General features: G+C 37.9%; 1 protein-coding gene across 1 annotated transcript in view; it reads right to left on the reverse strand.

The window, feature by feature from the left end:
• The window catches only part of GLI2 (GLI family zinc finger 2), a 210,826-nt gene extending 195,970 nt beyond the window's left edge, over positions 1–14,856 (reverse strand). The window contains exon 1 of the mRNA XM_070957097.1: positions 14,709–14,856. Coding sequence (XP_070813198.1) covers positions 14,709–14,856 — 148 coding nt within the window. The remainder of the gene's footprint in view (positions 1–14,708) is intronic.
• Between the last annotated feature and the right edge of the window lie 1,124 nt (positions 14,857–15,980).

Consider the following 15,980-nt stretch of genomic DNA (forward strand, 5'->3'; position numbering starts at 1 on the left):
TCTATCTATCTATCTATCTATCTATCTATCTATCTATCTATCTATCATCTATCTCATGCCTTTTATTATTTTTACAAACAGCTCAAGACAGCAAACATATCCTGCTCACTTTCCTCCTCCTATTATGTTGCTTGGGACAGTACATCATTCCTATCATTTGTGTGATGATGTTATGTGTGTAGCACTATTTCCCTCTCCTCCTCCTTTTCTTCACCCCCAATATCCATACTACACAATGGAAGAAGTGAGATGATGATGATGATGATGATGATGATGATGATTGGTTAATCTTTAGTGAGATTCACAGCCTTTGAGGCTGGTTAATAGCTCAGCAGCTCAAGTCCTAACCAAGGACCTAGGAACTGTTAAAGTATCGTCGGAGGATGTAAGCTGTTCCGAGTAAGGTGGTTTTTTGTAGAGTCAAAATGTTCAAGTCCGGCAAATTTAGAATTTCTAAATGGCGGGGTAGCCCTTTGGGTATTGCTCCAAGGGCTCCAATTACAATCGGGACAACACACGATTTCTTTTTCCACAGTCGCTCAACTTCAATTTGCAAGTCCCGGTACTTTGTGATTTTTTCTTGCTGCTTATCTTCAATCCATGCATCACCAGGTATTGCAATGTCAATGAACCATACTTTTTTCTTTTCAACTATTGTTATGTCAGGTGTGTTGTGGACAAAGTGCCTGTCTATTATTATTATTATTATTATTATTATTATTGTTGTTGTTGTTGTTGTTGTTGTTGTTATTGTTATTGTTATTGTTATTGTTATTGTTATTATTATTATTATTATTTTATTTTATTTTATTTCATTTTATTTCTATACCGCCCTTCTCCCGAAGGACTCAGGGCAGTGTACAGCCTATTAAAACACAAAAATATATGGATATCAATTAAAAAATAATTAAAATTATTAAATAATTTCGGCCTGAATTAAAACCCAAAAATTTAAAACACCCAATTTAAAATCATTTACTTTGATAGCCCGGCCTGGCGGAACAGCAGGGTCTTGAGGGCACAACGAAACAGCGATCCCCTCAAGTGTTCTGGCTTTGAGATTAATTCCAGAGTTTTTTCCTGAGAGCCCCTGCAAGCTTACTGCTGTCTCTAAGAATACTTTTAAAGAAAGAAAGAAAGAAAGAAAGAAAGAAAGAAAGAAAGAAAGAAAGAAAGAAAGAAAGAAAGAAAGAAAGAAAAAGAGATTGTGAAACTCAGTCGAATGCCCATTCCTGCTTGTCTGCTATGATATGCCTAAAGAAATTAACCAGATTCACTTTTGGCTGCATACTTTGGTGGAAAGGAAATGCAGGGTTGCATATTTTTCCCTTCTCTCTCCTTGGGAGCAGGGCTTTGTTTTCAAGGCATCCTGGTCATTCTTTAGGGAGGACGGCAATTACTAGGTGTCAGTAGTGAATGGGTAGCATTTTTAAGAGCATTTTTCTTTGCCACTTGCTAACCTTGAGAGCAACCCCACAGCTCCACAGAGAAAGCTTTGGAAGGTTCAGCCAAAGTCTATCAATTATTTAGTGTCAAAGGAAAAGGCTTAATCTATGTGATGAAGAAACACATTTTATCTGGAGCTTGTTCTCTCTTAACAGTGATTTACACAATTGGTCTCTCCAGGCCTTTTTCATAATGTGATTATTTTTACTTAGCAGTCTCCATACATTATTGTTATCTTCTACAGTCTTTCAATAGGCGAGGGAAAACCCACTAAATCCCTGTTGGTGATTTTTCATAAGCCTGGCTGAAAAATAGTATGTCATGGCAGAGTTGGTTCAAATTGTGCTTCAAGCTGGTTTCATTCATAAGAATGGTCCATCTGTAGGATTAATGATGTCAATGCTGTTTTGCATGTTCTATATTGAGCCACAGTGTTGACTGTAACATTGCAAGCTATGCTTCTCTTTACAGATAAATGGATGCCGTGCACACCACCAAAAATCTGGATCTCATAGTCAAAGAACAGCAAATAAGTCTCGGATGGTAAGAGGCCTATAATTTTCATGAGAAATAAAATATTCCTGAGCCATGACATTTTTCTTGATCTCTCTTTTCCCATATTTCATCCCAGTGAGTTCCCAAAGTAGCTACTAATCTGATATTTTATTTGTTATACCAAACTTCTATGGGAATTCTGAACATCTGGAAGAGGCTTACTAACATCATCGCACAACTATAATAAATCCTGGGAAGTAGTCATTGAGACTATACTAATATGGCAGAACAAAATTGTCCCCAACTGAATGGCAGGCCAGATTTCTTATGCAAATCCCAACATGAAACTGTGGTTTCAGGGGGTTTATTTGGCTTATTTTGCAGAAAAGATGTGATCCCACATGATGCTCTGTTTTGAGCCAGGAGCTCATAGTTGGCAAGTATTACAGTTTGCAGAATAAGCATCTTTGATCAAATAAAGTTTACTGCGTGATTCTATACATGTTTAAACTGGTATAAAACCCTCTATGTCCAATTATGCTTATTCATACATAAATTCATATTAGTGTAAGCAGATAATTTATATACATATAGTTTATTTTACTTCATGCTTAGTTACATGGCCATTAGCAGGAACCCTGCGAGCATAGACCGAAACATCTAGATAGAATTGGGCTTCATATTCATGTGTGTCCTTGTTCTTTGTGTATAGGATTGCATTTTAATTGTCTGAGTGTAGTTTAGAAAATCCTAGTCCATATAAACTCATTAGAACAGAAATGTTACAATGTCGAAGACAATAGCACAAAGCTATACATCTTGTTTTCTAATTTAATTATTTTCATACACAGAGGGATGGTTCTTCTTCAAATCGCAGTACCTATGAAAGAAAATTTGTCTTCTGCATCACTAGGTGACTTAGAAAAAAAAAATTTTTTTTGTTTGAAATGGTATAGGGCAGTGATGGCTAACCTTTTCCAGACCGAGTCCCCAAAGCGTGCACACGACCAAACCCCCAAAATGTAATGCACAGTCCCCTGCATGTGGTCCTGCCCCCCGCGCATGCCCGTGTGGTTCCCATGTGCCCCCATGTGCATGTGTGCACGGCTCCCCCCATATGTGTCCCACCCCCTGGACATGCATGGCAGAGACCTGAAGACCAGCTGGCCAGAGGGAGGCATGCACACATGCGCATTAGAGCTTAACTGGAGTGATGGCTCGCGTGCTATCAGAAGAGGGCACTGCATGCCACCTCTGGAACGCGTGCCATAGGTTCACCATCATGGATATAGGCAGGGGTGAAATGTAAAATCTGTTACTACCGGTTCTGTGGGCGTGGCTTGGTGGGGGGAGGGTAATGTGTCTGGGTGGGTGTGGCCAACTTTTTTTTTTTTAACTTTTCAAAGCATTTTTTCTAATGCTTTGAAAAGCTTCTCTACCGATCAGGGAACTCAGCTGGGATTGTCAGAGACTTTTCAAAGCATTTTTTTTTTACCACCTCTTTGGCCAAGAGGTTGCAGAAAAAAATGCTTTGAAAAGCCTCTGATGATCCCAGCTGAGCCACACGATCATCAGAGGCTTTTTTTTTTTTTACTTTTAAAAGCATTTTTTCATCGGAAGAGGTTGTAGAAAAAATGCTCTTAAAAGTAAAAAAAAAAAAAGCCTCTGATGTTCGTGTGGCTCATCTGGACATGGTGGGTGGGGGGGGATGCAGGGATTTTTGCTACCTGTTCTCCAAACCACCCGCCGCCATCGCTACCGGATCAGGCGACTAGAAGAACTCCAAGGTCCCTTCCAACTCAGTTATTCTGTTATTGATCATGGTTACAGTAAGAAGGGGAAAGTTATTCTGGGAGAGGAAAAGAGTTGGGTTTACGTCCTCTACAATTACCATCACTTGTACCACAGCCTTAGAAAGATTAAGACCAAAAGTCCAGCAACACAGAATCAAGCTTACAAATAGGTCATGATTCAAGTAGTATAAAAATTCAATTGAGTGCAATTTATTAAATCGTACCAGTCATATTTAACACAATGCAAAATTCAGTTAGTTCAAGGCTAGTGTGCACCCAATTGAGATTAGCACACATGCATTTATGGGTGAAGTCTTAAGGTGCTAATCATCGTTTATGCAAAATGGAGAAAAGGAAGCTTCCACATTTGAGGAAAGCTGAAAACCAAGTCTCGCTTTGAAGAACTACAGCAGCATACAGTAAACAGCAGGTATACTTTGGATACAAGTTTATTCTATTCTACTGTTATAATATAAATTTCATTAATAAGCATATACAAATTTATAATTAAATATTTTAATTGTACAGTATATCCAGCTGGAACCAATTACTGTATTTCCCACAGAAGTATCACTTTGAATCATGTGCATTTGAATAAGGAGACCATTTTGTGGGATTCAATAACCGTACTAGTGAAGACCTAACTGCACTTGGAAGTGTATTCCAAGTTTCCTCTATTTATTAGAAACTCTTGCATGTTTCCTCTTCTTGCTACAATAGAAGCATGGCTTTAAGGATATAGAATTGGAATGCGATGGAAACTAAGTTACATGAAATCTTTGTTTGTAGTGAATATCAAAAAGAAAGAGAAATTGGTCAGGAAATCAGAATATAAAACACCATGACCAGATTCCATTTCCTTTGCACAGTTTTTCTCCGGCTTACAACTCAGTGGCTGAGCTTAAAAGATTTCCTCCACTTATTCCAGAACATATAACTATCTCCTCTCTTTCCCTTTTCTAGCAAAACTAGGAAAACATTTCTCTGGAGGAGTCACTGGCCTGCCAAGGAGGGTAGGTTAGATTACTTAAGTGGCAGTTTCTATTTTCTTATTCCTTTAATTCTATGGAACACACACAGTTGACATTTTTATTGGCTTGTTTATGTGAGGCCTACTAAGATTCTGTTTTCCTTCCATCTTTCCTTTCCCCTGCACACGGCTGACCTTCCTGTCTTTCCTCACTACTTTTGAGGGGATGACCCCATTAGTAGTGCAGAAAGATTCCTGAAGTATTAATTGACACATTTCTTTATAGCTCCTTCTGTCTTACTGCTGAAATTGGATGACTATTTCTAAGGCCTTTCAGTATCTATCCACTCATTCATTTCATTTTCTTCATTCATATTTATTTTGGCCATTAACGGTCAAATCTTAACAGGCTTTTTTTTTTTTTTGCTGACTTATTGCAAAGGTCAATGCAATAAGGGTGGCTCTCTCATAAATTAATTACAATTTTTCTCTGTGAACACATACCATTCTATTGTTGTTAACACTTGCAATCTTTCTTGGCCACTTGTCTCTACACTTAGTCCTCCACTTACAACCACAATTGGAACCAGAATTGCTAAGCAAGACAGTTTTTAAGTGAGTCACACTTGATTTCATGACCTTTCTTTTGTTACGAGTTGTTAAGTGAATTAGGTGGTTGTTAAGCAAATCTGGTTTCCCCTATTGACTTTGCTTGTTGGAAGCCAAGTGGGAAGGTTGCAAATGGTGATCATATGACACATAGATGATGCAACTGTTGCAGATACATACTGGTTACCAAGCATTCCAAATTTTGATTGCCTGACCATGGGGATGTTACAATGGTTGTGAGTGCAACAACCAGTAATAAGCAACTTTTTTTTTCATTTGACTTTGAACGGTTGCAAAACAAATTGTTGTTAAGTCAAGAACTTATAACTATGTTATAAGTCAAAGACTACCTGTATTTTAGAGCAATGTGCCATCGTTTTTCCACCCTACAGTAAAGGAACAATGCTTTGGTGCCTTCTTGGATCTTTGCATGATTTCACCCTAAGGACAGGAAGGCCTGGAGGAACATTGTCCATAGGGTCACGATGGGTCGGACATGACTTTGCAACTAACAACAACAACCCTGTGTAGGGTAAGTATTACAGTTACTATTTTACAGTGTTGGAAAAACTGCTTCAAAAACATCATTCTTGTTGTTAAGCAAAATCAGTGGAACTTTGTTAATCTGGTCTAGGATCTTTCTTCATCTCACCCCAGTAAGAAAAGCTGCACCAGTGGTACAGTTTCATCACTCAAGTAACTTGCACAAAAGGGAGAGCTTGGTGAGCAATAGCGAGAATGTAATAAAAGGTCCCAAAGGTGCTTTTTCAAAAGGCAACTGGACTTCCTTTGTTTTTCCTTGAAGTCATTTCACATCTCATCCAAGAAGCTTCTTCAGTTCTGTAGTAAAGGATTACAATGAGGGAAAAACTTGGGCAGCATAGTAAATTCAGATTGTCCTGACTGCAAGAAACATTACATCGAAATCCCAAAGGTGCTTTTTCAAGGGGCAACTGGACTTTCTGGCTTTTCTTTGAAGATGTTTCTCTTTTCACCCAAGATGCTTCTTCAGCTCTGACTGGATGGTGGGAAGAAGCTTCTTGGAAACATCTTCAAAGAAAAACCAGAAAGTCCAGTTGCCTCTTGGAAAAAAAGCACCTTTGGGACAACCATGACCTGGATGAGTGAGAATCTCCATAGACATTAATCAAAATGCACCCAAGAGTGCAACCAAGCCACATCTATTCCTTTGCAGAGAATTTGCATCTGAACTACAAAGCTAGGATCACGTTTGGATTGGTAAGGGAGAGAGAAAAAGAGAAACCCCTCTCTTCCTCATACTTGCCATCTTTTATTGTTACCTTTCATTGATTTTAGTGCAATTTCTTCGTTTGTCTATTGCAAGCCATTCAAAATCATCGAGAGTCAGGCAGTATGCAAGTTTAAATTATGATAATGATGACAGTGACGATTATTAATCGATCTGACAGCCTTCGTTTTACCTATCTATGACAACATGGTATGAAAAAGGGGTCTCCCTATTTAAGCGCACAGAAAAAGAAATCAATTTTACAGCATACATATAAAAGACTATACAATATTCCATTCCACCCCTTCTGCAGTTAAAGCACATGTGGAAGGTGATGGGTTTTATTCCTTCACACAAGGCATTAATTTTCGAGAAATACTACCCAGTGGAAAAACTACATCCTGACTTTTCACTGGCTCCAAGCTTGGTTTTCCTATGTTTACACCAAGTGGCTGGTTGGACTTCATTATACACCAAGTATTTCCATAGATCAGAGGCAGTGAGACCTATGTAACCAACATAAAATAAATTACCTCCCTATGATAAATGGTTCTATTAGCAATCCAGATTGTTAAACTCCGATAGAACAGAATAGAGGGAGCACCAGCCCATTCATTCTCCCTCCGGCAGATACCAAGTTGTAAATAGGTTATTTTGTGTGTAAATAACACATTAAAACTCAGCATTAGCTGTGGCTTTTGATAGAGAGGAAATTGTTCCAAATAAATAATCCAGGACAGGAATGTAAAATAAGCCAGATTTAATAGTGCATGCCTCCCGTTGCCGTGTTAAACATGACTAAAATGATAAACCCCAGAATATACTAATAGTAAACCATGCTCTGACATCAAAGTAATGAGGCCATATTTTAACCCAGCTTTAGAAATGCTAAAATTAGTCTTGACAGAGCCAGACATCAGGAAAAAAGTGCTGCCAACATAAACACCATCAATTTACCAACTTGGTATTTGTGTCATGAGGGGTGCATAGCATTATGGGGTACAAGATGGTGTTTTTTGGGATTCAATAACAAGGCACTTGACACTTTGAAACAAGCATGTGCTGAAAAATTGTACAAATATGTATAAATTCATGACAATTTCCAGTTCCACCAGCTGGAATATTCAAAGAGATTTCAAATTCAGATTCTATCTTGAATGTGAAGTTGTTCTTTTAAATGTGAACAATTCAGCTGTGATATCTCTTGCTAGCATTAATCTTGGCAAGCTTCAGATAAGACGTCTCATAAAACATAATTGCATAGAAGCCATCAAATGCTATGAGCTCAAGAAATCCTATCTAAATATTGATTATGTGCCATCAAGATACTGTCGACTTTTAGCAACCACATAGATACACCTTCTCCTGGATGATCTGCCCCTAATCAGGCCCTTTAGGCTTTCCAATGGTGTACCCACTGCTGCTATAATTAAGCCCATTCATCTGTTGCTGGTCTTTCTCTTCTTCTATCCTTCCATCTTTCCCAGCATCGTAGAAAACTCAAAAGAGCTAGGTCTTTGCCAAAGTATAAAATATAACGATTTAAATCTGGTCATTTGTACCTTCAGTGAAAATGCTGGGTTGATATATTTCATAATCCACCTGTTCATTTTCTTGCCTATCCATGGTATTCTCAGAAATCTTCTCTAACTCCCAAATTCAAAAGCATCTATACTCTTTCTCTTCTGCTTCTTCAAAGTGCAAAGTTTGTTTTCCACAGATCTTTTCTCTTTCATCTTGAAGTCTTTCAACTCCTTGTATCAATTATATAGTCAATGTGATTGCTGTGTATTCCATCTGCTACTGTCCATGTATTGTTTGGTGGTTTAAAGACTGGATTAGCAATGAAGAAATCATTAGATTAGCATAACCTTTTAAATTGCTGTCATGCCTCATTTGTTTCCTGAGTCATACAATCCAACTACATTTTCTTTCTTATTATTTTCAACTTTGACATTCTACTCTCTAACTGCAAGAATCACCTCTTGCTTACATGATCTGTTGATTTCAGATTCAATTTGATCATAAAATCAACTTTATCATCTGCTGCATCAGTAGTTGGAACATAAACATAATCTTCATATTAAATGGTTGTCTGCAAGGTCTAATTATATAATATTATTCAAACATTGATTGCATTGGACCCAAGTATTGTCCTTGCTATTTCCTTTCCAATGTGAAAACAATACCACTCCATCTTGTTTTCATGTCCCAACTAGTAAAGAGTATGATATGACTGAAAGGGTCCATTTCAGTTCTGATGCCTAAGATGTCAATGTCTAGTTGATTTATTTCCTCTTTCACTGTGTTGAGCCCATTTCAATGTTTCTAGGTTTTACATTCGCACTTAATTCCATTTTCAGATTTTTCTTTTCCTGCATGGCAACGACACATCACGAAGGCTTTAATCTAATAATGGCACAAACAAATCCAACTCCAACAAATCCCAAGCTCAGTAGCAAATTGAGTGCCATCTGTCCTGGGGAAATCAACTTCTACAGTATATCATTAATCACTTTATCTTAATTATTCATTTGGTTTTCTTGGTAAAATATATGAGTGGTTTACCATTGCTTTCTCCTATATACAGTAGAGTGAACTGATTCCTTTTTCTGGTTGACACTGAAGAGGTTGTCTGTCTCCAGCATCTTTCTATATTACTACCAGTAATATAGATGACTACCTGCTTTCAGTGGGCACCTTGGGTGACTCTGTTGGGAGTATATACTCTTGGCGTAAGCTCCTGGCATCCTTCACTCTCAGGAACAGCATTCTTTTCCTGAACAGCACAGCTTGAGGGGATCCAACTATTACATAACCACTTCCAGGTTCTGTCATATACTAAATATAATATCCCAACTATTAGATAGTAACAACTATGAAATTCTTGTTTTATTCAACTATGTTCCGATTCCAAGAAGTAAGAGAATAGGAATAGTTAATAGATTTGTAAGATAATAGGAACAGAACCCTTGATCTACTCTGATATATTCAAACCTGGAATCAAAATGGCAGCACCAATCACATACTTTCTGCCTGAATGTGCCTGATATAATTAGCCTGAGCATGACATACAAAGGTCAAGTTATCGTCATGCCAAACTTGACTTATGGTAATTTCATGAACGTATCTGTGAAATTTTCTAGATGGTAGTAGCCGGATTGTTTGACATCACCTTTTTCTAGGCAGTGTCTCCATGGAGAAGAGATTAATATCTGTAAGATGGGTGGTGTGGTGTTGTAGTAACTGTGTCCAACAACCATGTAAACGGAGGCTTCGATCACTATGTTGATCTGGTCATTTTGCAGATTTTGATTCTCCACCTGAAACATTCCTGTTTCTGGGATATTTTAATTCCTAGGCTAGCCTACACAGCACCATATTTTACAACAATCTTTTGTAACATTCTTGAACTTGAAAAATTCTGCAGAATAGCCAGCTACGGTACCAAATGTTTGTAGTCCTATGGTTGGGAATTTCACGAACAAGATTTCCTAATTGCTGCTAGATGCCTAAACATAATCTGAATGTGTGGCATTTTGAAAGTGAAGCCACAGGTTCTAAATTTTAAGCAATTTGACATTTTTGAAATGTAGCTGCATGTTCAATTATTCAGATAAAAAAAGATACGTTAATAAACAATAATTAAATAATTAATAATGAAATAATAAGGTTTTATAATATTTATTAATATTGTATGAATTATTATATTTTATACCTCTTGTTTTTGCATTTGTTGTTTTATTTGATTGCTGTGTACCATCCTGAGTCATTTTTGGCAAGATGGGGGGAACTATATAGATTTGATAAATAGAATAAAAGAATATATTTAGAAAAAGTTATTATGGGCTGCACCTCAGGAATCCTCAATCCCCAGTCCATGACCTGCTATCGATCTGTAACCGGTCTGTGCAAGCAGCGGGCGAGCATACTAAGATCCATTTGTGCATGCGTGGGATTAGGTTTTGTGTGCAAAACCATCCCTTCTCCCCAGCCACCTGCTACCACCACCACTTCCTGTCTGCGAAGATTGAAAGGTAGGGGACTGCCTTGCTGTACCTGTTATCTTTGAGAATGGTGAATACTGAATGCAATATGTCTATGGAGATTTTCAGTCATCCAAGTCATGGTTGTCCCAGAGGTGCTTTTTTCAAGAGGCAATTGGACTTTCTGGTTTTTCTTTGAAGATGTTTCGTTTCTCATGCAAGAAGCTTCTTTAGTTCTTACTGGATGGTGGGAAGTCAGAGCTGAAGAAGCTTCTTGCATGAAGCTGCTTCTTGCATGTCATTTGTAGTTGGTCTGCTTCAGTTCAGGTAGATTTATGCCTTCAGTTTAACCGCGTGTGAGAGATTGTGATTCTATGGATTCTGTGTAGCCCAAAATATGAGTCTGCCATTAGTAAAGTCACTAGTAAAACTTCCTTCAACCATGTATGGCAAGGTCTGGCAACCTAAAGCCTTGGAATATATCATTGCAACTCTCAGAAATTTCCGACAGCAGTGTTGAAATCTAGCACAATCTTGGGGGTATCTGCATCATCCAATTTATGTATGTATGTATGTATGTATGTATGTATGTATGTATGTATGTATGTATGAATGTAAACAAAAATGTAGAATTCTGACTCCTTTACCTCCAGAGACATTGTTGTTTTACTATAGTGTGGGGGGGGCAGGAAATGCACTCTTCCACTACAAAATGGTGACCTGGCATGAAATCTAGTTTACATTAGCCTTTCTTCATAAGCTAATGAGCAGAAGGATGGCCAAAGAATGACCAAATGTGTCACACAGAGAAAAACCTGCTTAAGGTCAGAAATGTATATAGTAAGATCCTCAGTATAATGAGCCTGCAAAAAACATCTGAAAAGTATAAAGAATGTGTTATGAAATAACTGCAGAATTTTTAATCCTTCTTGGCAGAAAATTTAAGAAAGACCGGGACTCATGAACACATTTAAAAACAAGTTAAAAGGAAACCAGGCCTAAGAGTTCAGCTCTTCTCTCCCAGGGTTGGGCCCTCAGCTGTCTGAACAAACAAATAAATATGTTTTCCTCTCCTGAGGCACTATTTAAAAACACTGTAAAACTCATATATGTATGTCTTCCCCCACTCCCACAATCTTCATGTCAACAAATTAACATTTTCCAGAAGTTGAAAAGGATCCCTTTTGTACCCAGAATCCAAACATGACAATCCACAAATACTTTTTAAGAAATATTGTCCTTCAAAATTCCACAGAGTTTTTGAATATCTTTTCTTCCACTCAGTGTCATCTAAGAGACGACATAACTCAAGAGCTGTATAATTTTGATTTCTTCCCTCCAATCTTTTTTTTTTAAATAACTGAGCAAAAACTAGTAAGTTTCCTTTGAAAAGGGGAAAGCTAAAGTTACACATTTTGAAAGTATAACCAGCCCTGCAGCGAAAAATAGTAGGGAAACTTTCTCACTCCCCAAAATAATGTTATCTATCAAAACGAGGATGAATGGAAACAATTATTTTCCTAGATTGTTTTGTTTTAGATGTAAATATAAAGTGAGGGAAAAAAATAAGGAAATGTATATGTACTAAAGCAGAGCTGGTCCAGCAATGAGAAATATTTTTGACAGACCACAAAGCAGCTGAAAAAACTTTAGACAGCTGAAGATGCCACTTGTCACATTCCATTGGTCAAGTCCCAGCTAATGTGTTCCTTCAGTTCATACTGTGAAAGGTTATTCTATCCCGCATAACACAAACAAGGAGTGGGTTGGTATCGCACCAACACAAGCAAAAATCCTATGATTATTTCTTGTTGCTTCCATCCAAAGACAACAAATACCACCACTTTCTCAGTCAGCTTTCCATAGATGTGAAGTTCAAAGGGCCACATCATTCTGCACATTTAAAAGGAATAGGCAAAGTTTAGGAAGAGCATCCTTACCCAGACTGGGGAACTTCAGCTGTGTTAGAATGTAACTCACAAAATTGCAAAAGATCATAGCAATTATGTCGGCTTGGAATTCTGAGCAGCACTTCAACAGTGGATGTCAAGTTAAGGAAGGCTGATGTCAGTACTCACTTTATATCTTCATGAGATGCTAATTGGGGTTACTAAGAAAATAACTGAAATTATATTTTGTTAAGCTTGCCTCTTTTTTATATATATGATTTTTTAAAAAATGTTTTTTAAAATTTTACTTGTCCATCACCCAGGATTCCTCTGTGAGGGAGATGGACAATTTTTAAAAATTGATAAACAAACAAACAAACAAAAAAAGAAAAACCAACCAGAGAAAAATCTACACAGAATGAAACTCCATTGCTCCCATAGATATGAAAAGTCCTGATGGGGTTTTCATCTATCCTGATATCAATTGTATAAATGCCCCAATATCAATTGTATGTATCGATTGTATAAATGACCATCTTGCATGATGGAGCTCTAGAGGAAAGCAATCGAAGTTGCTGCCTAAGTTCGTCATCAAGTTGCTGCCTAAGTTCAAATTTATTTTTTTAAAGCATATGTTTCCAATACGAACAACATTTCTCACTTCCTTGCAGAAAGTTAGGTGTGCAAAGCCTTCTTTTAAGTAATATTAGCTGTTTTATTTGAAGAAGCATCGTCGGTCTTTTCAGATTTCCCCCTATCCCCTCAAGTTACTTTCTGGTTAACATTACTCATTATGTAGTCCTCAAGATCCGCAGTCATCCTATTTTTTTTCTCTTACACATTCATCTCAAGCAAAATGGGCAACTTTTTACATTGAAAATAGAATTGTGGCACTCTATATGCCGCAAGACTGGATGTCCAGCTCCAATCCTTATCCCAAAGTCTTATATTTGCTCTTATTTTCAGAGGGTGCTTGCTTCTGAAAACAAAATTCAGGAGTCAAAACAAACAGCATAACCGGTAAATTACATTATTTTAAAACAGCATGTTTGTTTCTTTAATCAAAGAGGGACTAAAATTTTCACCCTTCACTCTGGCATCCAATAAGCAACAACTGATCATCAGTGATATCTCTGGAGGAAAGAATGCACAAATCATCTTAGGCTCAAGTAGCCTTTATTTCAGCTCCACTTTTTTTTGAGTCACAGTTGTCTGGTCAAATGAGTCATTCTGTGATCACCTGAGATCTGCAAACGCTCAATTTCCATTTCCTGAAACTAAGACCAATAAACTCAGCATCCTAGCAGAAGGATATACAGGTAGACCTCAACTTCCATTTACTGACCGTTCAAGGGTACCGCAGCGCTGAAGAAAGTGACTTATGACCATTTTTCTTACTTATGACCATTGCAGCATCCCCAAGGTCATGTGACCAGAATTCAGATGCTTGGCAGCTGGCATGTACTTATGATGGTTGCAATATCCCTGGGGCCACAAGCAAAGTCAATGGGGAAGCCAGATTCACCTAACAACCATGTTGCTAACTGCAGTTAGCAGTTGTAAAATGGGAGAAAACCAGGGGTGAAATGCTCCCGGTTTGGACCGGATCGCCCAATCCGGTAGCGATGGAGGCGGATGGTTCGGAGAACCAGTAGCAAAAATCCCTGGCCCCTTCCCATGCCCAGCTGAGCCACACAATCATCAGAGGCTGTTTTTTTTTACTTTTAAAAGCATTTTTTCTACAACCTCTTCAGCCAAAAAATGCTTTTAAAAGTAAAAAAAAAAGCCTCTGATGATCACGTGGCTCAGCTGGGATCATCAAAGGCTTTTAAAAGAAAAAAAACCCTTTTTTTCATTTAAATGCCTCTGACGATCCCAGCTGAGTTGCCTGATCGGCAGAGGCTTTTTAAAAAAGCCTCTGCCGATCAGGCAACTCAGCTGGGATCATCGGAGCCTTTTGAAAGCATTTTTTTACAACCTCTTCGCCGAAGAGGTTGTAGAAAAAATGGTTTTAAAAGTAAAAAAAAAAAATGGCCACGCCCACCCAATCGCATTACCCAAGCCACGCCCACAGAACCGGTAGTAACAAATTTTAGATTTCACCACTGGAGAAAACCCACTTAACAACTATCTTGCTTAGCAATGGAAATTTGGAGCTCTATTGCGGTCATAAGTCGAGGACTACCTGTACACCTCCAACATTGGAAATTCTAAGCCTTTAAAATTAAGCCCAGGTTTGCTTTCAAAATGAGGCAAAGGAATACGAAGTACCTCCTTGAGTCACCACCGCTGCTGTGGCTGCAGCTGCTAAAGGAACTGGTTTCTTCGTTGGTTCGCTAAAGCCATTGTCTTCCAGAAGGACACTTTTCTCTTCTTTTTTCGCAGAAGCCATTGATGTGGATGTTTCCATCTTAGACATGCATATTCCAGCTTCCCAGTCCTTAAAAACAACACAAAAAGTTCAGGGTTTCTTTCTTTCTTTTTTTCCCCCCTATTAAAGACATAAAAATTGCTTTGATGGAAATTCTTTCATCCTATTCCAAAAGATAATTAAAAGCAATAACAATAAATATTGATTTAATTGCTCATCAAGTTTTTTGTTAAGCTGGGGGTAATTATATCCAGAAAGGATGTGAAGCCACATTTTTCTAAAGTATGGTTGACTTAAGATTGATGTATACATACACCCACACGGACATGTGCACATGCATGCAGGCTATCCCAAACATCAAACCCGTAGACCAATCACAATGTTTTGTAATTTGTTTTTTCCAGATAAAATGCTATTCTACTTAGGAATGTTTGAAAGTCACGTGTCAAACAAGGAAGTGTTTAGAAGAAAATGGCAAACAATTTAAACATTTAATGTAATTTGTATAATAAATTGTCTACGGAGCCTGCCTTTGGATACACCCTGCACGTATTCATTCATTTTTCATTCTATTAGAATAACCTTCCATGCCCTCCCCTAAGGTATAACTTTAGAGCAAACTGCTGATTAAAATTTGATAAGTAGAACAATTAGAAACTTCAAGAATATTTATATCCTTTTACTGGAAAACAGAAAGGAGACTTGTTCACTACTCTTCTGGAGTATTTTCTTAACCTAAAAAAAAATCAGTCCTTTATTTTGGACGCCTAAACACTACAGGTAGTTCTTGACGTATCACAGTTCATTCAGTGACCATCTGAAGTTACAATGGCACTGAAAAAAAGTGACTGATAACCGTTTTTCACACTTATGACCGTCACAGCATCCCCATGGTCACATGATCAAAATTGGGACACTTGGCAGCGGACTCATATTTAGGATGGTTTTCAGGATCCTTGGGCCATGTGATCCCAGCTTTTGTGACCTTGCAACAAGCAAAGTCAATGGGGAGGGCAGATTCACTTAGCAACTCTGCTACTAACTTAACTAAGTGCAGTGGTTCACTTAACAAATGGCAAGAAAGGTCATAAAATGAGGCAAAACTCACTTGACCATGTGTCTCATTGATCAGCAAAAATGTTGGGCTCAATTGTGGCCGTAAGTTGAGGACT

The sequence above is a fragment of the Pituophis catenifer genome, unplaced genomic scaffold (assembly GCF_029215685.1).
Source record: "Pituophis catenifer annectens isolate HBS135680 unplaced genomic scaffold, rPitCat1.0.hap2 SCAF_1, whole genome shotgun sequence".
NCBI lineage: Eukaryota > Metazoa > Chordata > Lepidosauria > Squamata > Colubridae > Pituophis > Pituophis catenifer.